Source organism: Chinchilla lanigera, unplaced genomic scaffold (assembly GCF_000276665.1).
Source record: "Chinchilla lanigera isolate Chin_1 unplaced genomic scaffold, ChiLan1.0 scaffold00052, whole genome shotgun sequence".
Lineage (NCBI taxonomy): Eukaryota > Metazoa > Chordata > Mammalia > Rodentia > Chinchillidae > Chinchilla > Chinchilla lanigera.
Window position 1 is genome coordinate 14,338,573 of NW_004955453.1, and position 24,843 is coordinate 14,363,415.

General features: G+C 43.0%; 1 protein-coding gene across 4 annotated transcripts in view; it reads left to right on the top strand.

Annotated features, from left to right (window-relative positions):
* Positions 1-23,595, top strand: part of Nhej1 (nonhomologous end-joining factor 1) — an 83,395-nt gene extending 59,800 nt beyond the window's left edge. For all 4 annotated transcript variants that reach the window (XM_005395594.2, XM_005395592.2, XM_005395591.2 and 1 more), the window contains exons 6-8: positions 21,804-21,921; positions 22,506-22,624; positions 23,095-23,595. In XM_005395594.2, the coding sequence (XP_005395651.1) occupies positions 21,804-21,921; positions 22,506-22,624; positions 23,095-23,169 (312 nt within the window). In that variant the 3' untranslated portion in view covers positions 23,170-23,595. The remainder of the gene's footprint in view (positions 1-21,803; positions 21,922-22,505; positions 22,625-23,094) is intronic.
* Positions 23,596-24,843: the final 1,248 nt, after the last annotated feature.

Sequence of the window (24,843 nt, forward strand, 5' to 3'; positions counted from 1 at the left end):
CAGGACAGTCCTCCCAGTGAGAACTGTCCGGCCCCATGAGTCAGTGGAGAAAGTGTGCTCTAGAGTCTACTCTAAACCTGTCATTAACTGTGACCACAACTCCTCTGTAATCTCATACATTATCTCTATACACCCTACTTCTAAGCATTTCTTCTTCCTAGCTTCCTCTACCTTGACTTGGCATTCCTTTAATCCCACAGAGGGATCTAGTCCATTTATGTTACCTTCCTTTCCATTGTCCTGACTGATGCTATGCACTCTTCTGTACCCAGCTTCCGTGGTCAATCATTAAAGCCCTTCCCTTGTATGAATTCTTGATTGTGTAGCCCATCTCTTGGGTTGTATACTGTTAAACTCTACTTTTCTACCTCCTCCATACCTGCATCTGCAGCCAAACAAAGCCTACAATCATGCTGCCTAGTTTTGATTTAAATTATTGACCATTCCTCTCAAATGTACCTTTAATATGGCCAATGATATTATATTTCGCTAATCCATTCACTCCCCCATATTCTAGATGATTATTTTCTACCTACTTCTTTTTCCTCAAGCCCCTATCATCTTGGCCTTCCTTCCTATTGGGGGAGGGGGTGCTGCGGGGAGGCAGGGCAGGAGGAATCAGTCAGAAATGAACTTTTGCACCACTTCTGCTTGCTACACTTGTCCTTTTGCATAGATAAAAATAGCCATGCCTCCATCTAAAAGATGTCCCTCCATCTATTCCTTAGATTCTCTCTCAGCTATCAGGGGAATTGCTCCAAACTGCCGAGCCTATTTCCCTGATAACTTTCTTGTCAGTTGATGTCAACTCCATCCTTTTACTTGCTCAGGTTAAAAATCTCAACATCACATTTGACTTGTCTTTCTTCAAAACTACATCTAACCCATCGAGAGATTCATTGGCTCTTCTTTCAAAATAAATATAGAATCTGTCTCTCCCTAACTTTTTGTTTTCTGTAGGTCAATCATATTGGCATTCAAATGTACTATTATTTTTCCACTTTCAAAATCCTCCTTGGGATACCCTTTGCTCAGCAGTTAATACCCTACTTCTGAGCTTCCATGCGCTATAGAACTCTTGACATGAGTTGTCTATCTGGAGACAAAAAGTAAAATAAAAGAGTTTTCTATTTCCACTGTGTTGACTTCCAGTTCTGTCTTAAAACTATTTCACTGGGGTTTTGGCCCCCATCACCCCATTGAAATTTTTCTTGAAAAGGTCACTACTGACTTTGTCATTGGAAAATTCAACAAATCCTTCTCATTTTGCATTTTGCTTTTGACGCAGTTGGTCACCCCTGTTCTTTTTGGTACTCTTTCCTTGTTGTCTATCAGAGCCATACACTTTCCTGATTTTATCTTCTACTTGATCAATTGCCTCTTAATAACCTTCTTTGCTGATTCCTTTTCTTCTGCACTACCTCTAAGGCTCAGTCCTTGGCTATTCCATTTGCTGCCTCTATTTGCTGTGCCAGTGATCACGTTTCATCTCATGGCTTTAAACATCATCTTTATACCTTTATCACCAGCCCAATTCTTTCCCCCAGACTTGTGTATCCTAAAGCTTTCTCAGCCTTTCAACTTGGAAGTCTAATAAACATGTCAAACTCAACATATTAAAATTGAATTATCTACACATACATGCACTCGCACATGCACATGCCAAGCCTGTTTCCCCTCAGTTAATGGCAACTCCATCATTCTACTTACTCAGGTTAAAAATCTTGGAGTCATATTTGACTCGTCTTTCTCTCAAACCTACATCCAGTCCATCAGGAGATTCTGTTAACTCTTCTTTCAAAATAAGTATAAAAGCTGCTTCTGCTTCTACCACCTTGAACTGAGCTGCCATTAATTCTTTGTTTAATCGACTTCAGTGGTCTCCTCACTGGCCTCCTATGGTCTTTCCTCAGTGTGGAAGCTTGTGATCCTTTAAAGTTTTCAGTCAGTTCATGTCAGTGTGCTCCAACCCATGCAGTGGATCCCATCTAACTCCAGTAACAGCAATCCTCATGATGGCTTACAGGGTCCTCTTCATTGAACCCTTATGATCTCTCTGACCTCTTCTACAATCTTTCCCTCATTTCCCTCTAGTATTGGTCATCACATTATTCTTTGAATACACTGGGTTCCTTCCTGCCTTACGCCTTTGCATGAACAGGACCCTTTGCTTCCAACAATGGTCCCCACGATCACCATGTACTCCCCCACCTCCTTTAAGTCTTTGCTCAAATGTTATCTCATCAAAGCCTGCCCTGACAACCCTATTTAAAACTATAACACACCCTCCTATCCTTACATTCCCAGCCTCTTGATCTGTTCTTATTTTTCTCCCCCCTCAAGTCTTCTACCACTAAAATGTAACCTCCATAAGCATGTGGATTTTTGTATGTTTTATTCATTTTTGTGTCTCAGTAGCCAAAAAGAGTACTTGGGATATAGTAAGCCCTCAATAGGTATGTGTTGAATTAACACTCACTTAATTTTATGTATGGTTACAGAGCACAGATGGAAACTTGAGTCCATCAAGAAGCCATTTCAAAGATCTCTGTAGAACCTTATAATTACCGAATCTTTCCCAGGCTATTACAAACTCTTTTTCACCTGCTTCATCAGGTATTCTCCTCCTAGAGGATTAGTCTTGCAAAATGCTATCAACCTTATACTTTAAAAAGTCCATTTTTAAAAAGAACATAAATATCATAAAGCAGGCCCTCTCACTTTCCTTCTGCCCTGAATTATTTAGAAAGAAGGAAATCTTAAAACTCATATATCCTTCTTTCTTCAAATGGTCTTACGTTTGACTCCTGATTTCCGGGCTTTGAGTCCAGTTTTAGGAAATGCTTCTGAATGAGACAGAATGCTATGTACCCAGGGCCCCTTATAAGTGAGTCTCCACATCCTCCCCAATCAAAATTCTGGTTTATTGAGCCTCTTGCTGTTTGCCTAGGACTAGCTCTGCTGTAGTTTTGTTTGTTTGTTTGTTTTGTTCTGTTCTGTTCTGTTTTGTTTTGCTGTGCTGGGGATGGAACATAGAGCTTCACACACAGCAGGCAAGTGCTCTACCCTCAGCCCATAATGTAGTCTAATGAGTTTATTGCTTCTCCCAGCATTTATCTGGGTTTCTTCTTTGACAGTCCTCCTTATTACCTCATTGAAAATGTTTCTGGCTTCCTGTTTACCCTGAAACTTGCCCTTTAGTTCTCTGATTGCGTTTATCATGCTGCCCATACCCCACCTCTTGGAACTAGGTCCCATCCTGTTAGGAATTTGGTCTAGGAACTAATTCCTGCTGTATGTGGCATATTCCCATGGAGCATTACTTCTCAGTCATGTGGTAAGGGATTTCCTGAACCAGATCAAGCATTGGCACAAGGAGTTGGTATAGGTTAAAGAATCTTAACAATCAAAGGTTTAGATTGTAGGAGGGGATGAGGTAGGGAGGAGACGGCTTTTAAGTGACAGTGACACTGGATGTAAGCGTGACACTACATCATCCAGAAACACATTCAAAGAGCTGGTGGTGAGATCGTTGAACAGCCAGGACTACTGGTAAGCAAATAATCAATCACCTTTCATAAAAGATACATCCCTCAATCCAGGAATGCCTGTAATCCCAGAATGAGAGAGCAAAGCAGGGAAATCATGAGTTTTCCTGGGTTACATAGTGAGACCCCCTATCTGAGAAAAAAAGAAAATAAGATAAAGATATACCCCCTCAAAATGAGACTTAGCATCTTGGGGCTACAACTCTCCCCACTGTATTGTGCGCTCTCTCTCTCTCTCTCTCCCTCTCTCTCTCTCTTTCTCTCTCTCTGTCTCGCTATCATGGTGGGCTTTTACTCCCATTCTCTTTCCTGCCTTATTTTCCCATGTGCCTTACAAAAGCCACCTTGATGATTAGGTTTCTCCCATATCCATGACCCAGTTTCCCGTTTTTGGAAGGAACTGATGCAGTCATTTGTACCCCATTGGTCCTCTGCTGGGATGCTCTTCTTCCCTGGCTAATGGCCTTGAGGTAGATTGGGGGGTGGTTATTTGCTGGGCTGAAAATCAGAGGGAATAAAAATTCCTTTCCTACTCTCTCCCTCTGTTTTGGTGGGTTAGAGGGCCAAGCTTTTGACAAATAATGTTTTATTATCAGCAGGTGTTCTAGATGCCCTGTAACCAGAGCCTAGACTTGGTCCTTCCTTCAGCCCCTCACCTGGAGATGAACCCTGAGGGAGCAGCTCTGTCGCCTAAGGTCAGTCTAGTGTCAGGCTGACTGTTCTTGCCTACAAAGTGAGCCTGAGAATGGGGGTTAGAATCCCATACCCAGTGGAGAGTTTATCAATCAGAAAAAGTCAAATTCAATAACTAGGGCTCCTCTTCTCCTCAGTGAAACCCAGATCCAAGTGAGTGTGAGAGGTACTACACCAGATCAGAAGTGATCTGGGTGTTTTAGAGTACCTGGACTACAACTGGGAGTGAGAACAGGGATGCAGAAACTTTGAACTGAGGAACTAGAAGTCTCAGGAAGTAGCTCTTAGCATCAAACCTGATCACATCCATGTAGAGAAATTTTCTCCTAATCTGGTCTGTCTTGACTCCTCTGCAGATTCAGTCGATTTCTCCAGCACAACTTCACCCAGTACCCACCCACAGCTTCCCCGAAGTACTGCCAAACTCCTTTTCTAAATTGAGATCTGAATTGAAATCACATTGTGCATAACAACATTTCAGTCCACAATGGCCCACATGTACAATGGTGATCCCATAAGATTGTATCACCTAGTGACGTTGTAAATGTCTCAGTTTGTGTAAGTACTCTTTATGACGTTCACACAGTGATGAAATCGCCTAACAACCCATTTCTCAGAAATATGTCCTCATCCCCATTGTTAAGTAGCACAGACTGGTATCTGTAACCTTTATTTCTTTCTTCCAATACTCTTTATTTTCTAGGATTTCTTTAATTCCTAGTTAGGCCCGTCTAATTTTTCCCTAGGCACTGAATTTAGGGATTAACGGCAGAAGGAACAGCAGCTAAGGAGCCTTGAGGGTGATCCTTTTTCTACAGAAGTAATCCCAGGGATACATCAGTTTAGTGGAAGTTTAGGCACTGAACATCCTGTGTTCCTTTTGTAATAAGGAAGTGTTCAGGGCACCGTTTATCCACCTCGGTTTTTCTCTCATAGTAAAATAGAAAGTTTATGTAATACACATTTTCCAAGCTACCTCTGACAGCTTTGGTTTCTCCGCCTTGAGCTGGTCTTCCTTAAACCTAGAGATCTAAAGCAATTCTGATACTACTGTAGCTTCACCTTTGATTGCTCATTCTGCTCCATTTATCTGGCTCCTAGGAGCTTAATTTCTCTGTCTATAGATAAACTGCCCACCTGCCACACGTCACCACACAGGCAGAGGAAAGGCAGCATTCCCTCCTCCTCTGAGGTATTTGACATTGTTAGTATCTTCTATAGCAGGCTCATGGAAGTCAGGAGCTATGGCTATATAGAACTGAGAAAGTATGTACTTTGAAATCATAAGATCATAGTAACCTGATAGGACGTTAATACAGGTTGAGCTTCCCTAATCAGAAACACCCAAAATCCAAAATCCTTTAAAATCCGAAAGTTTTGGAGCACTGACCTGATACCATAACTGGAAAATCCCATACCTAACCTCATCTCAGCTCAAATGCAGACAACTAAAAATACTGTGTAAAACTTTCAGATAATGTGTATAAGGTATATTAAAACAAATGAATTTTGTATTTAGAATTGGGTCCTATCCCTAAGCTATCATATTATCTATATCCAGATATTCTAAAATTAAAAAGATACTAAAACTCAATGTGTTTCTTGTCCCAAGCATTTTGTATAAGGGCTACTCAAACTGTATACACAAACATATATAATATATTATAAACATGTTTGAATGAGCATGTCTGTTTAAAGTATTGTCTCAGCAATTATCTTCAAGGAAGAAATGCTCTTGAATTCCTTTAAGTGAAAAGATTTGCTAAAAAGGCACAGAGGGACCTTTGAATCCCTAATTTCAGAATGTCTGTCCAGTCCCCACAAGACCTGAGAAGGCAGAAGATCTCTTGTTTCTGCCCCTCACAGACAGTTTGTCTCTACTCCTACAAACCATTGACTAACTTGTGGCTTTGGCTTGCCTCATCTCTAACTCTAAACTAGTTCTATGTGTTCTTTCTAAGTAAGCATCCACTGCTATCCAAGGAGTCTTCACAGCAGGAGATTTTACACTGGGGTTCATGAATTCCTTGGGAATCAGTGCTTAGAGTTCAGAGTTTCATAAATTGAATGGAGGAAATTGTACCTTCATTAATCTGTTACTGAAATTTAGCATTTCCTTCAACTACAAACATAAGCAAAAAGCCACCACAAATCAACAGTATTATTTTGTCACCAGTAGAATTCACAGATATTTTCCTATCATTTAATGCTTGCTTCAGGTACCTTGAAATGCAGTTTATACTTATTACTACTTGAAGTTATAGTAGTTATGAGACCCATTGCTAGCTCTTATAATGTAATGTGTTAATAAAGAAGCACATAGGTTGTGATATTATAAATATGTTTTCTAATGTTTAAACAACAGTGTTTCCATTATTTAGTTTCCTTTGTGATCGCATATGTTTATTTTATACATGTTAAAAGGGTCTTCTTGCTGTGTGTAGCACAGTGTGGTACCCACCTCTAATCGCAGCTACTCAGGAAACTGAAGCAGCTCATGAGTTCAAGGCCAGTGTGGGAACTTAACAAGACCCTCTCAAAATAAAACAAAAAAGGGCTGGCAATGTAGTTCAGCACTGGAGTGCTTGTCTAGTATGTATGAGGCCCTGGGTTCAATCCCCAGTCCCCCGCAAAAAAGCTGGACTGTGGTGGTGCCTGCCTGTAATGCCAGCACTTGGGAGGCTGAGAGAGGATAACCATGAGTTTGAGGCTAGCCTGGAATGCATATGCATAGAGAGAACCTGACAGGTTAAAATAACTTGTTTTAAAAGGGGTCCCTAAGCCTTTGCCAGATTCAGTTCATGGCACAGAAAAAGGCTAAAAGTGTATACATACTCTGGCTTTTGGGTCAACGTAGCTGGTGGAGAAAGTTTGATTGGTTTAGGACTTGAATTCTCTTACATCAAGTGTCCAGCCTTGATCTAAATTAGCTGGGCACAAGGAAATGGTGTCGCATAGTAAAGATTTGCTCTGCCTCATCTTGCCTTTGCAAGGGAGGCTGTGGAAGAAGAGAGCATACCTGAGGGACTACCTTAGTTTACTTTGTAGCCACTGCATTTGGTATCAAGAAGAGTTTCCTTCCTTAGTCATATTGGACCATTCATCTAGAAAACGTGTTATTGATCATCAGAGAAACCAAGTGTTGGAATATAGATGGTCAATATGAGTCAGAAGAAGCATTAGCGATGGTATTAGGGAGCCTCATATTAATATGGCAAGAAAGCACAGTTAAAAATTGGAATCACAAAACTTTGATGCTGAATGAAAAAGGCATATTTTCCTCACTGCATCCTTGGAGAGCTACTATTCTTCCACACCCATTTTCTCCAGATTATAGGGTATTCCAGGATAAATCTGTCATGGATGGGCTCAGTATGTTTATGTAGAATATTCACAGTCCTTACACCAGGAGAACACCACTTAACTCCCTGCTCAGAGAGGAACAAGGGAGATTAGACGACATGCATTCTTCTTATCTGAGAGTGTTAGGAATTTGAGTACAGAGGTTTCTAGAGAATTTCATTTTCCTGGGGCAAACTGCAGATTTACCTGCACAATATCACTCCCACACGGCACTGTTCTCCTTACTAACTTTCCTGCAGTCACACCATTAATTCTGGGGGTCATTTGCAGCAGTGATTTGTATCAGGGCTACTGATTCCCATGAATTTCCTTTTTAGTTTCAATTCAGTGTGCTGTTTTGATTTGGTGAATATGACTTTACTCCACCCCACCGTCCAGAAGCCCTAGTTAGCATTCCTTCTGTTCATCTCTAGTGTAGTCTAAGAACAGGGAGTCAGGCAGTGGGGCCAGGAAATCCCAGACAAGGTTGAAAAATCCTGCCTGCTTTCTGTTCTTTTCTCAAAGCAGGTAATGTATAGATCTGTGCCATAGAACTGCACACATTTTGCTGAACCCACAATCATTCATTTATTTCTTTGTATCTAGAACAGTCTGGCTCAGAGAAGGTGCCAAGTAAGTGGTTCTTGAATGAATAAATGTGTTTGTTTCTGTGGCTTGAGACTCTGTCTCTGATTCTGCTTTCAGGACATTATTTCCTGCTATTAAGCAAGGACTTATTCATTAATTTTGCATACATACATTCATATATATACACACCGTTGTTCCTTTAACAAAATATTTGAAGCAGCTTTTTTCATCAATTCTTTGAATTTTATTATCTCTCAGTCCTGGAAAAGTGTTCTGCTGGCCTGTCTGCAGAGAGTCTGCAGCAGCATATATGACTGGGGTCTAACCCAGCAACCTTAGACCTCAGGCTGGCTTAGTGGGAGGCAGCCTGTGGGATGAAGTCAGAATCAATGGGAGAGAATCTCAGGCTGCAGGAAGCAGCCATCTGAGAACCACAGGGCACTGGATTTGAAAGATTCTGGAAGCTCAGTCCTCCTAGGCAGTTACTTCATCTCTTTAGGCCTTAGGGAGACCCTTGCTCCATGTGCACTCATACCACCACCCGTCCACCTCAGCCACTATGTCCCTTGCCTTGCGCCTACCGTGCTTACTTACTCTTAGACTGCTGCTATGGATAGCTCTGTAAGAAAAGAGCTTGCAGAAATGGCTCACAGATTGTGCCATTTTCCCTTGTTTAAACTCTGCTGGGCTGTGAGTATAGGCATCCAGGGCCACAGGACAAGGGACTCAGAGGGAGACTGGCAGCTGAGGGCTCATACCCAACTAAAGGGTTAGAATCGGAGTAGACTTTCCTCCCAAAGCATAGGCCCAGGGTAGACTTTCCTCCCAAATCATAATCTTCATGAGGGCAGTGGCCACCTTTCTACCCCAGCCTGAATGCCTAGCACCTACTTCAGGTCCTGGCACATAGTAGGTACTAGCACATATTTGCTGGATGAATAGTCCCTGGGCTCCAGGAGCTCATAGGCTGGTGGGGAGATAGGAAATAAGTAAACAGGTACAGTAACTGAAAATTGTAATTGTTTTAAGCAACAAGGAAAAAGAGTACTTTAAAAGCAAATATGCTAGAGAGGATATAATCAGGGGCCAGAAATGACATTAAAACTGAGATCTGAAGGAGAAAGAACCAGCCACTTCAAGAGTAGAGGGAAAGAGAAATAAAAGAGATGCCCTTCAGCTGCTGGGGAGTTAGTAGTAATGCCAGGGAGGAAGTCTGCATGCCTATTTATCTAGATTTTTATAGGCAATTTGTAGAGAAAGAGGGTCTACTGTTGATTCAGGGTTAGTCTGTTCAATGCTGCCCCGCCTTCTGTTCCTTACATATCCAGCTTTGTTTCATAATATCTCAGCCAGGATGCTATTGACTGGGAATCAAAGACTTCAGTGTGTGGCTGGCCATGGAGAATATTTGTTTGTTTACGTGTCTGACTCCCTAACCAGACTATGAGCTCCTTGAGGGTAGTGAACCCTGTTTTATCCTTAGGACACAGCACATTATCTGGCAGACTTGACAATTTTGTTTAATGATTGAATAATGGTTAATATTTATTGAGCTCTGCTTATATGCCAAACACTATATGGAGCACTTAACATGCATTATCTCGTTTAATCTTCATACTAACTCTTTAAGGCAGGTAATATTACCCCCATTATATAGTTGGAGAAGTTAAGGCCTTGAAATATAAAGCAGTAAACCTAGGGGTTTGAATGTTAGACACTTAAACTGCAGAGCCCAGGCTGATTTCTTATGTTTGTTTGAGTTAGGGTCTCGCTGTATAGTTCAGGCTGGCCTTGAACTCACTATGTGTAGCCAGGCTGGCTTTGAACTTGCAGCGGTCCTCCTGCCTCAGCCTCCCTAGTGTTACAGGCATGTGCCACCGTGCCCAGCATGAGTTTATGCTGTCTTGCTGAAATAAAATACTTTTCCCAGTTGCCTTCAAGTAGCTGGGATTATTTGGAATTCTCAAGGGAGCAGAATTAATGTTACTTACATGGTCTCATTAACAACCCTTGTGACAGCCCTCATGGTGAGGAATTATTTCACTCATTTTATAGTGAGAAAATTGAGACTCATAGAAATTAAGTTCCTTGGCCAAGTTCATAAAATAAATATGTAAATCGTAGATTTATTTTCAAAACTAGGTCTTTCTGCTTGTAGGTCCTGTGGTCTTTCACCATTCCTCATTAATTGGAGTGGCTCAGTCGTCTGCTCCACTGCTCCACTCCTGGACAGGCATCTGCTCCACTGATGTACTTTAAAAGTTACTCAGGTCCTAAAGGAGGGAACAGCATGGAGAGTGGGCAAAAGAGAATGGGACAGGAGAGATTTTATCTTCTTTAATCCTTTATAAATATTAAGCTATAATCCATATACCATACAATTTGCTGAAACATATATGCCAAAAGTATATGATTTGGTGGGTTTTAGTATATTTGCATTGTTTTCAACTATAACTGCTATCTAATTCCAAAACATTGTTATCACCCTGAAAGAAACCCTATTCCCATTTACAGTTATTTTCTATTCATTTCTCACCCTAGGCCCTGGAGATCATGAGTGTACTTTCTGCTCCTGTGGGTTTGCCTATCTTATATATTTCATACAGATAGACTCCTACCGTATGTGCTCTTTTGTGTCAGCTTCTTTCACTTAACATTATGCTACCTGTCAGTACTTCATTCCTTTTTATGGCAGAACTGTATGCCATTGCATGGATATACTACATTTTTGTTTATGCAGTCATCTGTTGATGGACATTTAGATTGTCTCCATTTTTTGGCTATTATGAATAATGCTGATATGAACATTTGTGTACTTTTGTGTGTACGTGCTTGTGAGTGTGCATGTGTATATGTGGTGCTGAAGATTGAACCCAGGACCTCACACATGCTAGGCAAGTGCTGTAAACTGAGCTACACCCGCAACCCATATGTGTACATTTTGTATGAATATATGCTTCAGTTCTCTGGGGGTAGAATTGCTGGGTCATATAATAACTTTTTTGAGGAACTGCCTGTTTTCTGTAGTAGTTATAATTGTTTATTTTTATTAATAAACTTTTATTTTTGTGGAGCTAAAGGCCTTACACATATTAGGCAAGTGCTCTTCCACTGAGCTACATCCTTAGCCCTTTCATTACTAAATTCTTTTTTCTTTTGTAGTACTGAGGATTGAACTCAGGGCTCCATGCATGCTATGTGCTCTCTCACTAAGCTACAGCCTTAGACCTTTGTAAAATTTTGTTTTGAGACAAAGTCTCAGTAATTTGCCCAGGATGACCTCAAGCTTGCAATCCTCCTACCTTGGCCTTCTGGGCAGCTGCAATTACAGATGTATGCCACCATGGCAGCTTTATTAGTAAACTCTTAAAATCAAAATATAGGGTGCATATAAAAAAGTGCTCATACTGTAAGTCTCAAGGAATTATTGCCAAATGTACAATTTATAACCAGCACCCAAATCAAGAACTAGAAAATTTCCAGTGTTCAGAAGCATTCTCCTGTTCCATCTCAGTACCTTCCTCCTCCAAAGGGTAACCACTCTTCTGACTTTTAATTTAACTTTGCTTATTTTTAAATTTCATACAAATGGAATATATGGAATATATTCCCTGTGTTTGACTTCTTTCACTCAACAAAATGTTTATGAAATTCATCCATGTTGTTGTATGCAGCAATATTTTTATTAATTTTCATTTCTGTATAATTTTCCACTGTAAGAAATATGTATGTCACTATGTGCCACACCTTGTCCCTTTGTGTTGGAATAGACACAGTGAGGTGGAGTGGCTGGGTGACAGATATGTGGATGCTTTGATTTAGTGGATAATACCAGGTCCTTTCCCAAGGTGATATCAGTCTGTACTCACCCAAGGAACACACGAGAGTTTGAGTTGTACCACATCTTTTCTAACGTTTGATATTTTTGCTTTTTTCCTTTTAACCATTATGGTGACTATAAGATTCTGTACGTTTTCATGTAATTAATGGTTATTTGGATGTGGCAAAGCCTTTTGCCAATTTTTATTGGGTTATTCATCTTTTTCTTACTGATTTTAAGAATTGTTCATATGTTTTGGAAGTGAGTCCATTTGTTGGTTATATATATTGCACATATTTTCTCCTACTCTATAACTTGCTTTTTTGCTCTTTTAATTGTATCTTTCTTTTTTTTTTTTTTTTTTTTTTTTTTTGGTTTTTCTCCGGTACCGGGAACTGAACTCACGACCTCGCACTTGCCAGGCAGGCGCTTTTGCCGCTGAGCTAAATCCCCAGCCCTTAATTGTATCTTTCAATAACCAAAAGTTCTTAATTTTAATATAGTCCAGTATTATCGGTCCTTTTCTGTATGGTTTGTGTCCTGTTAAGAAATTTTTACCTACTCAAGGTCATGAAGATCAGACCCTGGTCACATGTGTGCATGTGTGTATTTGGGGAAGCAATGCCTCACCCTCTGGAGTAAGATTTGTCAGGGCAGAGAGGACCCTGTGTCACCCTACAGAAAGCAGGCCGCAGGCAACTGGGGGCAGGAAGCCCTCGAACCCCGCCGTGGGCTGTGTTCCCAGCTGTCCAGTGTGTAATCTGGAGTGAAAGAGAATCTCCTGGGCAGCAGAGATCCTAGAGAGAGCACTACTGGGTCCTCTAAATCACCTCTGAGCCTGCACACCCAGCTGATGGTCTGTCTTAGCCAGTAGGCCTGAAGAAAGTGAAGTGTGCACAGGGCTGGTGGCATAGGAAAGGACCAAGAACATTCAGAGCCAGGTGCCTGCCTTAGAGCTATGGTTTTCCTTTTACTATTAAATCTGATGCTTTTTCTTTTTCTGATTTCTACATTGTTTAATTTCCATTTAAGGAAAAGGATATTGAGATGGCAGAATTTGAGGTGCTAAACTACTGTTCAGACTGGCTGTCCCCGTACTAGGCTGGCCAGAACCCCCTCCCTGCACCAGAGGGACAGGAGCTGCTTGTTCTGAAGGAAGGAGTGGGAGCAGAGAAGAGAAGGAATGAGAGTTGCCACTGCGCTTTCCAAGGGGCTCTGCGGACTCGTCCCCCCAGGAAACCACTTTCATCCCATGAGCCCCTTTGCTGCTTGTTAGTTGCTCTGCAGACTAGAAAGCCATGGTTTGTGCTGGGGCTGGGTGGGGCTTCGGGGACAGTTTGGGCTCTGGCCCTCCGAAGGGGTGGGGGCAGTTGTGGAGCGAGCAGAGGGTCACAGCTCAGTCTGTACCATTTGCTTGTCACCTTGAGAAGTTCCACCTTGTCTAGCAAAACCTCCTTTCAGAGGCAGCCACCACAAAGGGCTCTTATGAGAGCAGCTGCCCCTGCCCCCACCTCCACTTCCACTCCCTTTGCCATTATTTTTCTTTGGGGGCAGAGCCGAGGGGCCTTCCTGCAATGACTTGGAGGGGCTGTGCTGCTTTTAAAAGGAGATTCAAAGTCTGAAGCCTCTGGGTACTAGAGATTCATTTTTTTATTTTCTGGTACCTTTGGAAGCTACATAGGGGTTAAGTAGGTTTCTCTTTTCAAGGTGACATTTTGTCTTTCTTCTCTCTCAGCCTCTTGGGCCATTTGTAGATATAATGTAGGTGGTGAGAGCTTTCCTCGAAGCATGAGGCCTCAGGACAGGGAGAAGCCTCTTTACAGGGACTGAGGCAGGAGGGAGAAATGGATGTATCATTGGGTGGTTCTAAGAGGCACTCTAGTGGGTGGTTCAGATGTAGGTTCTGCAGTTCACCCTCCTGGGTCTCCTGCTTTCCCATTCTGTGACCTTGATTAAGTTACTTAACTCTTTGAGCCTTTATTTTCTTATATATAATTATTTTAGTGCCTAGCCCGGAGGGTAACTTTAGAGGTCAATTTGGATAATGTAGTAAAGATGCTAGCCTAGTACCTGGCACATAGAAAGTGTTAAAAAAAAATTGATTAATCTTGGGGCTTGGGGATGAGGTTCAGTGGTAGAGCACATGCTTGGCATGCATGGGGTCCTGGGTACAATCCCTGACACCACATTAAAAACAAAAGTTAATCTTATGACTATTACCCAAGCCTTCTATTTGAACCTCTCTTTATAGTCTTTCATCTCCCTTCTCTTCTAACTAGGACACTAGGTAGCCCTCAGGCTGAACCAGAAAATCTGAATAATATAAGTCAGATCTGCACTGTATCTCAAGCTATTTAGAACTTTTCAACTGTCTTAGCCTCTATTGTATTTCCAGAATCTTAGGAGAGTTCCTACTTTGAAAGAAAGTCACAAAGAAACTGATTTGGTAATAACATGACTAGATTACATACATGCTAGCTTACATCATGCATGCTTGCATGTGTAATGCACACATCCCTTTGTTCTCCCACCTTGTTTTAAAATGGAGATGGGCCAAAGCAGACTATTATTTAATGAATGTGCAAGGTCCCTGAGCTGTAATTAATTTGGAAGATTCCTAAACGCAAGATTACACTCAGGTCTCTCTGTGAACTCTTTCCATTCAGTGCTGGCTGGCTGCTCAGGAGACAGAGACTAGCCGTGGAGAGCAGCAGCAGAAGAGCAGAATGGCCAGGAAGGCATCTTCCAGACCCAGACCCAAACAAAGCCAAACCAGACCAAACAGAGCAGTGTCCGTGCAGACCTTAAGGGGCAGTGTGGCTTGTATGCGTAGGGTATTGTGTTCTCTCCCAAATCGCCAAGGTTTCTCATCAGTGAGTTGATAGAAGGATAGTCTGTGAGACAAAATAGAGAGACCCCCCTTCCTGGTTGCCCCTTGACTGAAATTCAGTAACTATTCATCCAAGTAAACTGCTGTGGATGGTTAGGAGAAAAGAGAGCAAAATAGTTGTCTTCTAAAAATCTGGACATCTCTACTGAACATCTTTTCTCTGATATTCATGGCTTTGTTCTTTCAGAGTCTGAAGAAACTGAGATTAACTCCATCAAAAACCATCCAGCCACTATTTGGATGATTTATCTGCAGGTCATGTTTTTCTGTCTTCCAAAAAGCCCTTGCAGAATGCATATTACTTAAAAAATGAGAATGATGTCACAGTAAAAAACAAAACAAACCCAGCAATGACAGCAGAGCCACATTAGGAAGCAGGAGACAGTGGTGAGGACGGGTTCACGGGGGAAGCACTGTTGGATCCACTACACAGAAGCCTTTGGCTGAAATGTGCTTGTGGGCTCCTGGAGAGAGCTGTAGCTTCGCTCCCCACTATTACACCACCCCGCCCCCTAAAGAGGGTGAAGAGAATGAGGGTGAAGCCATGGCCTGTCAGGCAGGTCTGATGGAGTGGGAGAATGGAGCAGATCTTTGAGAAGCAACAAGAGCTGATATAGTGAGATAGGAGACATAAGCATAATGACAGGCACCCTTTACAAATATACCTCGTGGAATCCCCACATCACAAGGGGATGACCCACACAAGTGTCACAAGGGTGGGTATTAGTCCATTTTTCTGGTGGGGGAAAAGAGGCTCACCGAGGCTAGTAACACAGCTGATAATTGGCAACTCTAGGACTTAAACCTAAGCCCTTCTAATATAAAAGCTATTCAGTCTTGGTCTCTGCTGAAGACTGTGCAATGGGCCCATGTGGTGATGGTGGGCGGTGGACTACCCACAGGCCACTAGCCTGGTTTCTATGTGTGTCTCCCTGATCTGGGCTTTGATTATTCCCTCAATTGTTCAAAGAGCCTATGCTTTGGGATGACAGTGAAGAAAAGTTAATAATGGGACCAGAAACTGGTTTCATTATGTACATTATCATTAGGGCATTTCTTGAGCTAACGGCACAAGGGAAGGGCCAGGCAACAAAAGTCTCAGTGTGCCTTACAAAGAGAAGGATCAGCCATTCCTTGGTACTCTACTCTGTCTTTTAATCTTTTCACACACTCTGTTCTCCCTCCTCCCTTTCTGGTTCCTCAACTCTCTCCTCCCCTCCCTTTTCCCTGTCTCCCCTTCCCTCTCCTTTCTTTTCCTCTTCCAAAATATGGTATTAATTAAGTATAGTCATTTGCCCCAAGTGTCACAGCTAGGAAAGAGAATACCTTAGGTATAAATCCAAACATTTGAGACTCTAAAGCCAGAACTTAAAGCTTGTTTCCACTTTTCTTTCTTCCATCATTCAATCTCTCTGTCTCTGTCTCTGTCTCTGTCTCTGTCTGTCTCTCTCTCTCCTAAGATAATCTTCCTTCTTCGTCTTTGAGTGAGAAGCCACTCTGGGTTTTGTCTTTGTAAATGCTGACGCTTCCCTGGGCATTGGGCTCACCTTTCCTTCTGACTCTCACCCTTTTCCTCTGAAGCTGGGTATATGTTGTGGACTGGGGCCATGTCAGGTTGTCTTTGATTTAGGAATTCCATTTTAGGTTTCTAGATCATGGGTCTGTAACATCTGCCTTGTGCCTGACTCCTCTCATCTCCTACCTCCCAGTCTACCAGCTTGGCCATCCCTTCAGATTAATCCAGAATCTCGGCACTCTCATCACCTCCACTGCCTGCACCCTGGCTTATTGGAGGGTAGCAATGTCTATCTCTTACCTGCTCATTGTAGCAGCTTCTTGCCAGGTCTGCCTGCTGCTTCTCTTGTCCTTTTATACTCAGAGTGCAATCAGGTCATGTCACTTTTCTACTCCTAAGCTCTAGTGTTCTCCCACCTTACAGAATGAAAAGTAATTTACTGTATTACTTCCTAATTTTGATTAAACACTCAAACACGTACCTGTGTATCTGTCATGCTCCTTTTCTGACACTGAATAACCATCTAATTTATTATTCAAATTGAGGCACTTAAGAGAGAAAGAGAGGTCTGTTAATAATTATAAGTGGTACAATAAATATAAACTGGGACTGTCCTAGGTAAACTGGAAATCTGGTTACTTGACTCATGTAGCCATGGGTCATTTTCTCATTTCCATTTAAATGTTTTTTTAAATATCGCTTTTTCTTTGAGGCCTTCATTGACCTCTGTTTAAAATTGCATCACATTCCACAATGCCTTGGTTGATTTATTTTTCCCCATGACGCTACCACCATTGACAGTGTGAGTTTTAGCTAGCTGTTATGTTTGTTATTGATCTCCTTTCTAGAACAAAAACTTCAACAGGACAGGGGTTTTTATTTCTTTGGTTCACTCTGTTGTAACCCCAGTGTCTACAGAGTCCTGAACACCATAGTACATATTTCTTAAACTTTAATGTGTTAGCAGACGGGGGAGTCTTGTTTCTTGAAGAGTCTTTCTCATTATAGTCCTTTTCTTAAATCATTTACCCTGTTCTTTTCTATTTAGTTTGGCAAATCCTTTGGCAGTTGAGACCTTAGAAAAATTTTCTAATGTGCTCTTTCTTATCCCTAAGAGGAACTAATAATGAACAGTACCACGATTCCCTAAACTGGAACTTGAGCTCCCTAGAGAGGGAAGTTTGTATCCTGACTAGCAGAGTTTGCCACATTGTATGTGGGAGGAGAGGGTTTCATATCCTCAGGGAGTCCTGTGTTGGGGCTGACTTGGCAGCATGGTACTGTGAGGGTAAATGCTATGGCCTTGGGGCTGTGCTAGCTTCTGGTTCTGGTATCAGAACCAAAGAACCACTCAGAGGAGAGTATTAGAGAGCTTCTGTTAGCTTGTTTTCTCTTTTCCTTCTGTTAAATCTGTCCTCAGACTGAGGCCCATCCTCATAGGGTGAGGGGAATATTGGGGTTGAGCCTTATTGGCAATCTAAAGGTTTCTCTTCTGAAACAGTTCTAGAAGGAAAGAAAGGGTGAGAGGGGATGAGAAGAGGAAGACCACATATATCTGGTTGAGAGTAGCTATTGGGATCTCACCAACAAATTCTCTGGGAGTCTTAGAATATCTGTACCACTGGGAGTTGCTTTTAGACTTGACAAAGATGAGAGTTACTGTAAAAGAGGGGAGTTTGGGCCGTAGGATCCAAGATACGGGCTACAGTAAGGACAAAAAAGGAAAATACAGTGCCCCATAGGATATCTGTCACTTTGGTTTCCCTGAAGCTTCTTAAATGCTTGTAAATAAGAGCCAAAGCCTTGTGAGTTGGAGACAGGGAAGTAAAACAGGTCTTGGGGACCAGAGGAGACTGTAGCTATTGTGGCTATTGAACAGTCACAGTTCTAAAAGTCAGTAGTGAAGAAATACTAAGAGAGTTTAAGTAAATATAGCCAGGCCTAAAAAGGAAACCTAGAGAAAACTTGTAAGTCTTCATCATTGTTTCAATATTAGTTTGAGCCAAGGAAACTTTGGCAAATGGTTAGGTAGTAGAGAAAGTCACTTTGTAAAACACAAGGAAATTCCCACGGGCATGACCTTAATTCAGAGAGCGCAGTCCTTTGCAATCTGGGGAACATGAACTGAGCCTGCTAGTCACATTTCCCATGAGATACACCTGTCTTTTCACACCTTTGTGCCTTACACCTTTCCGCCAGACTCAAAGCATAACTGTCCAAGGCTTACCTTGAAGTCACCACCTTTAAAGCTTTTTGCAGGACTTGCAGTTGAAATTCATCCCTTTCTTCCTCTCTGGGTTCCTAGTGCCCTTTATTTATAACTCTGGTATAGCAGATTGCTTGGCAAACAAAACTAAACAACAGATACCTGTCTGTGTCCTGGACATGAATGCAAACTCTAAGGGGCAGGACTCCCATTTGTCAGTGTGTTACCTCAGACCTGTTCTGAAGAGGGAAGGAAAGGTGCATCCATTGCCCACCCCAGTCCTGTAGCACCCAGCACATGGAATCTCAGTGACTGCTGTTAGCTAGAATTGACTCTGGGTTAATCAGATGCATGGGTTATGCAGCGGGCTGACCTTATTCTTTCCCTCCCGCTCTGGGCAGTGACCCGCTTTGTGGCTGGTACACTGTGCTCCTGGCTCACTCGTACTTACAGCAGGGGACACTATTTTCTTGGCTCAGTCCTGAGTCCAGCCTTCTCCCTTTGATCTCTGTGTGGCAAGGGGGGGGGGGCGCCCCACCCCCACCATTGTCCTGCCCTGGGAGCTAAGGTTTCTCCTCCCAAACTCAGGCCTACCCCTCACCCTCCCTGTCACATTCTGAGATGTTGCCCAAGGAGTCTGTTATGCAGGGGACCGGCTGGAATGGGAGAAAGGAATAACCTCTCAGCCCTGGAGGGTTCCAGCCAGGACTAGCTGCCTGTTCATTTTTTTTGTTGTCACCCTAGGGATGACAGATGAATTATGATATGAGGGCTTGTAGGTTGTGATCCTAGAAGAGGCTGGATTGTGACTTTGAAATTCTGCTGTTCAGGGAAGTAAATAGGATAGTGGTTTTGTGTGGGGGTGGTGAAGCCAGACTGCATGTATTCTAGTCCTGTTCCAACGGCTTACTAGTTCTGATTAACTGACTCAGCCACATGGGGTCATACCAGTGCCTACCATGTTCATTCATAATTTGTTAGTCAGCTCCTACCAGAGGGAAGGGGTTGTTCTAGGTGCCATAAAAATAGTAGTGAAAATAAAAATGGGTTTATATCTTTAAAGTGCTTAGCACAGTGCCTAGTACATAGTAAGTACTCACTATAACAATATTCTGTTCTCAGTAGTTTTCTGAGACTATTAATTTGGGAGGGATAGCCTTTGGCAGTAGCTGTGAGACAGACAGAAGAAGGGCTAAGGTTAAGTTCTAGATTTGGACCTAGGTTCAGGGCAGCACTAGCTTGAACTGCCTTTCATGTCTAGTACTCATTTTGAAATTAAATGCATGAGCTGGGTAAAGATCACCCTGGAAAATTTGAGTCAGTGTAGTTCCATGGAAGGGCAAGAGGAGATGACCATAGGCTGCTAGACGCTACCTCACCCATTTGTACAGAAAGCATGGGCCCGTGATGCTGTGTACAGATGACCCTACGAGAGGCTGTGTGTCTGAAGCAGTATGAGGGGAGGTCTTAGACACTCAGAGAAGAAGGACTTTGCGGGCTTCTTTACTACTCAGGCTCTCTGCCTATGGAATAGAGGACTTTGGAGGAGGAGTTGGCTTAAGAGTTAAAGAGCTGAACCTAGAAGGAGAGTGAGGTGGACAGAGGAGGCATGGCCTGATAGTTTGCCTTCCAGATCATGCCTCAGGGAGTGTTGCTAGACATGACTAGTGTGATAACTCGTGGTGTGATTACTACTAGAGGCAAAGTTTAGACTCACGACTCTTGAATCATAGACTGTAGTTTCCAGTGAAAGTCCAAGCCTTACTGGTACCTGATATTATATTGCAATAAAAAAAAGAAAGAAAAGAAAATCAAAGTCTGAGATAGTCTTCCTGGAGGTAAGATTGGGTTAGAAGTGAATATCCTATTTCATTTCAATTGATCAGTTCTTCAGCTACTCCTTAGAAAGAGGTAACTGTGGGACCCTGACTATAGGTTAGTAGGCTGAGCACCTACTTCATGCTTGTCACACTCTCTCTCTTCCACCTGCCCACAAGAATGCCCTTACAGCACAGAAAAGGTACCCTTGGCACATGAGATACAGGCCAGTCTCACGGGCCAAGGGTTCTTGGGTTGGTTCCCTTGTGCATTGCTGGCATGGCTGCTCATGGGGACCTGCTAACTTGGCTGAGAACTGTGATGATTAGCATGTGTAGAGACAGATGTAGTAGTTCTGGGCCCGTTCCAAGATTTGAAGTGCAACCAGGTTTGCGTACCTCGCTCTTTCATTTCATTTTTATTGCACATTGTTCAGTCTTCTCCCACTACTTCAGCTCAGTTCCACCAAGTACATGGAACTAGAATGAGGCAAAGTATTTTGCTGTGGATATAAAGGCTCAGTAGGTGCATGTGGTTGGTGGCTACCAAGTTGGACAGTAAAGATACAGGATATTTCCCTTGTTCCAGAAAGTTCTTGTAGATGTCACAGGCCTGAGGGGCTCAACAGTCTAGCTTCCTTGAATAGGGAGGACAGGTGCCTGGCAGAAGGACTCATCTCCCTATTGAGAGGCATAAAGGAAATGTAGAGAGGTCTTACTATGCAGTTCAGGCTGGTCTTGAGCTCACTTTGTAGCCCAGGCTGGTCTCAAACTCGCAACAATTCTCCTACCTCAGCCTCCAGACTGCTAGGATTACAGGCGTGCGCCACCACGCCTGGTGGTATATTATACTTTAAGAGAGTAGCTTTTTTTTTTTTTTTACCTTCAGAAACCAATTTTCACCCTTTTGGGGGAAATATCACCCCATTGGGGGTACACTGATCATAGTAAAACATAATAGAATTACAGTAGGCAGGAAGAACTCAGAATCTTCGTCAACCTTCTTTCCCATGTGTGGAAGTTTCAGAGTAAAATTAGTTAAGATAGTAATCTGCACAGCTCAGCTATAGCTAGGGACAATAACTTTCTAAAATAGGCCTCTGAAAGCTCATCCCTTTGGAAGAAAGAGCTGGGAGACCTGTGGAGCATTTATGGGAAAACATCAGAGACCTCAGGGTTGGAGGACATAGAGGTACACATCTAGAGCTGCCTTTCAGAGGCTTTCCAAGAGGTCTTTATGGTGGTCCTTGTGGGCTTCGCAGTGGAGTTAACTACTTTATGTAAATGTGTTTACAGTTGATGCTAGTTCTGTCAGTGAGATATCAGATCCCTTTTTCCTGTCTAGACAGTATAACCAATGACAGTATCACCTCTCCTCTGTAGAAACTACCGGAGGCATGCGATGTCGGCGACGGAAGGCCCTTTGTCCTGAATCTGCAGAGTCTGTATGTGGCAGTCACCAAACAGGAACTCCAAGTGGGACAGAAGCACCCAGGTGCTGGTAAGAAGTTGCAGATATCCTGCTTTGCCTGGGGTTAAAGTCTGTTCACGCTGTCCTATATGGTAGCTCTAGCCACATGTGGCTATTTAAATTTAAATTAATGAAAAATAATTTATTTCTAAAATTAGAAATCCATTTCCTCATGTGCTCTAGTCACATTTTAAGGGCTCAGTAGGTGCATGTGGTTGGTGGCTACCAAGTTGGACAGTAAAGATACAGGATACTTCCCTTGTTCCAGAAAGTTCTTGTAGATGTCACAGGCTTAGGGAGCTCCAGAGTCTAGCTTCCTCGAATAGGGAGGATAGGTGCCTGGCAGAAGGACTCATCTCCCTACTGAGAGTCATGAAGGGACATGTAGAGAGGCTCTTTGAGTCAAGAGATCTCTCTGCTGAGAATGGGCCTGAGGTATCTACATAGAAACAACGGCTTTCTGAAAATCAGCTCAAAGTTGGATTTGTGGCTTCTTCTGTCTGTTCATTTATTAGTACCAAATTTTGGCCTGTGTCTGAATGCCTGGTAAATGCTAATGTCTTCCTGGTAAGAAAGCATTTCTCACAGTCTTCTCTTGATCTTTCCCATTGCAGGGGATCCTCAGACCACAAGCACTGCCTCCCCTGGAGGAACTGGTAGCCAACTTCTGAGCCAGCCACAACAGCTGGGCTCTTCAGAAGCATGCTCCTCAGCGCTTGAGGAAGAGCCTGCTGTGAGTCACGAGTGGCTTCCTGGATAGAGTGCTGAGCATGGGAGGAGTCAGCACCTATCACCCTCTAGCCAGTGGTCCCTGCAATCGCTGCTCAGTTGATGCTGCGTCGGCAATATTGAGTGATATTTGTGAACAAGCTTCCAAATTGTGGGGAGTCCTGATCTTTCATACATTCAGTTGCTGTCTCCTCTCTGCCATTCTTACACTGAATAATGAGCCTTGAGTCCCTTTTCATCTCATCCCAGTTTCAGTGAAGGCCTGTGAGGTTGTTCCTTGGGGGAGAAGGCATATGTATGTGTATCTCCTGTTCTGGAGTCTTATATCACACTCCCTGACACACACTGCAAAACACCTATGTCAGATACTTCATGGCCTCATGCTAGCCAAGAACTATGACAGAACAAATGTTCCTTTCCTTCTATGAGTGGTTGCGTTTCAAAGCCACTTAACTTGAGTTCTTTTTTTCCTAGGGTACTGCGGGTCTTACACAGAGACCTCAACTCTCAAAGGCCAAGCGGAAGAAGCCAAGGGGGCTCTTCAGCTAATCTGTCATGGTCTCAGCTGCTGGCATGGACCAGAATTGCTTCCAAGCATCACCCGGAAAGGAGCTCCATGGCACAGTATCTCTCGGGCAGACATACTGTCAGGGGCTACCGTCAGGGCAAGAGGACGAAGTTCGTGTCGACAGGCCACCTGAACGGGACTGTTCACCAAGCAAAGCTTGGTTCCAGCCAGCCTGGCCTTCCCTGTCTGAGTGGAAGCTTGTCTCTGGGAGTCCATGCTTTCCTCTCTCTTGGTGGAGGTCCTTCAGACCCGGGCCTGACTTGGGTGTGTACATCCGGTCTGCAAAAAGTACAACATGCTCGGGAAGCCTTGTCTGCCTTTCTCCAGAGTCCCTAGCCAGCCCCAGATACTCCCCAGAGACCCACTTCTCTCTTTGGCACAGAATAAAACCACTTACAATGCCCTGCTTTTGAGATTCTTTATCTCTGGAGCTCATTACCCACCTCACCGCACCGAGTCCTGTTGTTATCCCTAAAGGAAATCTGAACCCACAATCCAGACCTTCAGGTTCTTCTTAACTTCTCTGCTGTGACCTGAGCTACAGCTTCAGAAACTTTGATCTCAAGAGCTCTTCCGTGGTGGCACAAGATAGATGACTCTTTTTTTTTTGCCAAACACGGGTGTGTTTTCTATTTGTTTCTAAGGCATAGGCAACAGGGTGGTTACAATATGGATCAATATGGCAAAGAACTTCATGAATCTACCAAAGTAGATTCCCATGGGTGGCAGAAAAGGAAATTTGACTTTCTTATTTTCTGCTCTACTTCAGATAACATAGTAAGTAGAAGAACTAGGGTGACCCTGTGAGTTCCTGGGACACAGAATTGGCCTGTAGAACTAAATATTCATGCCTAGCAGGAAAAAAAGAATAAAGGCTATGTGAAACAGGCAGAATTTGAGTCACCTTCTGGGCACTCCAGAACTGTCACAGTCCCTCAGTCTGAACCAGAGCTTCCTCTGTAGTAAGACCATCAGGAACTTTATCTTGAGGGATAGGAGTAAAAATAGGACTCAGGTATTCACAGGGAACCAGTAGGTAGAGGAAGAGATCAGGAGCAGAATGCAGAGGACACTGTCCGTGTGTGTACTTTTTATGACCTCCTCATCACTGTATCCTCCCTGGCTGGCACTCATGTTTCAGAACTGATGCTAAGCCGTGCGGAGAGGACCAGCCAATAAATAATAAAGTGCTCATCGTTATAATTAGAACAACAGTAGCTGGGTGCAGTAACACACCTCTAATCCCAGCTCTTTGGGAGGCTGAGAAGAAAGATGGCAAAAAGGGCAGCCTGGGCAACTTAGTGAGACCCTGTCTCAAAAATTTTAACAAAAAAATGGCTGAGGGTGTAGCTCAGTGGGAGAGGCTTGCCTACCATGCATGTGGCCCTGGATTAGATCCCCAGTACTGAAAGGGGATGGAGGGGAGGGATGAGAAAATAAAAACAACACCCAAAACAGAACAATGATAATAAACCACTCTCATTAATGAACAGTTCATGTGTATCAGGTCACCTGTCCAATAAGTGCTTAATGTTGAATCCTCACAGCATTGTCTAAGGAAGATACTGTTAGCCCACTAGGAAGTTGATTGTTCGTGTTCGAGTGACTTATCAAAGGTCACTCAGCTAAGAAGTGACAGCCAGAACTGGAACCCA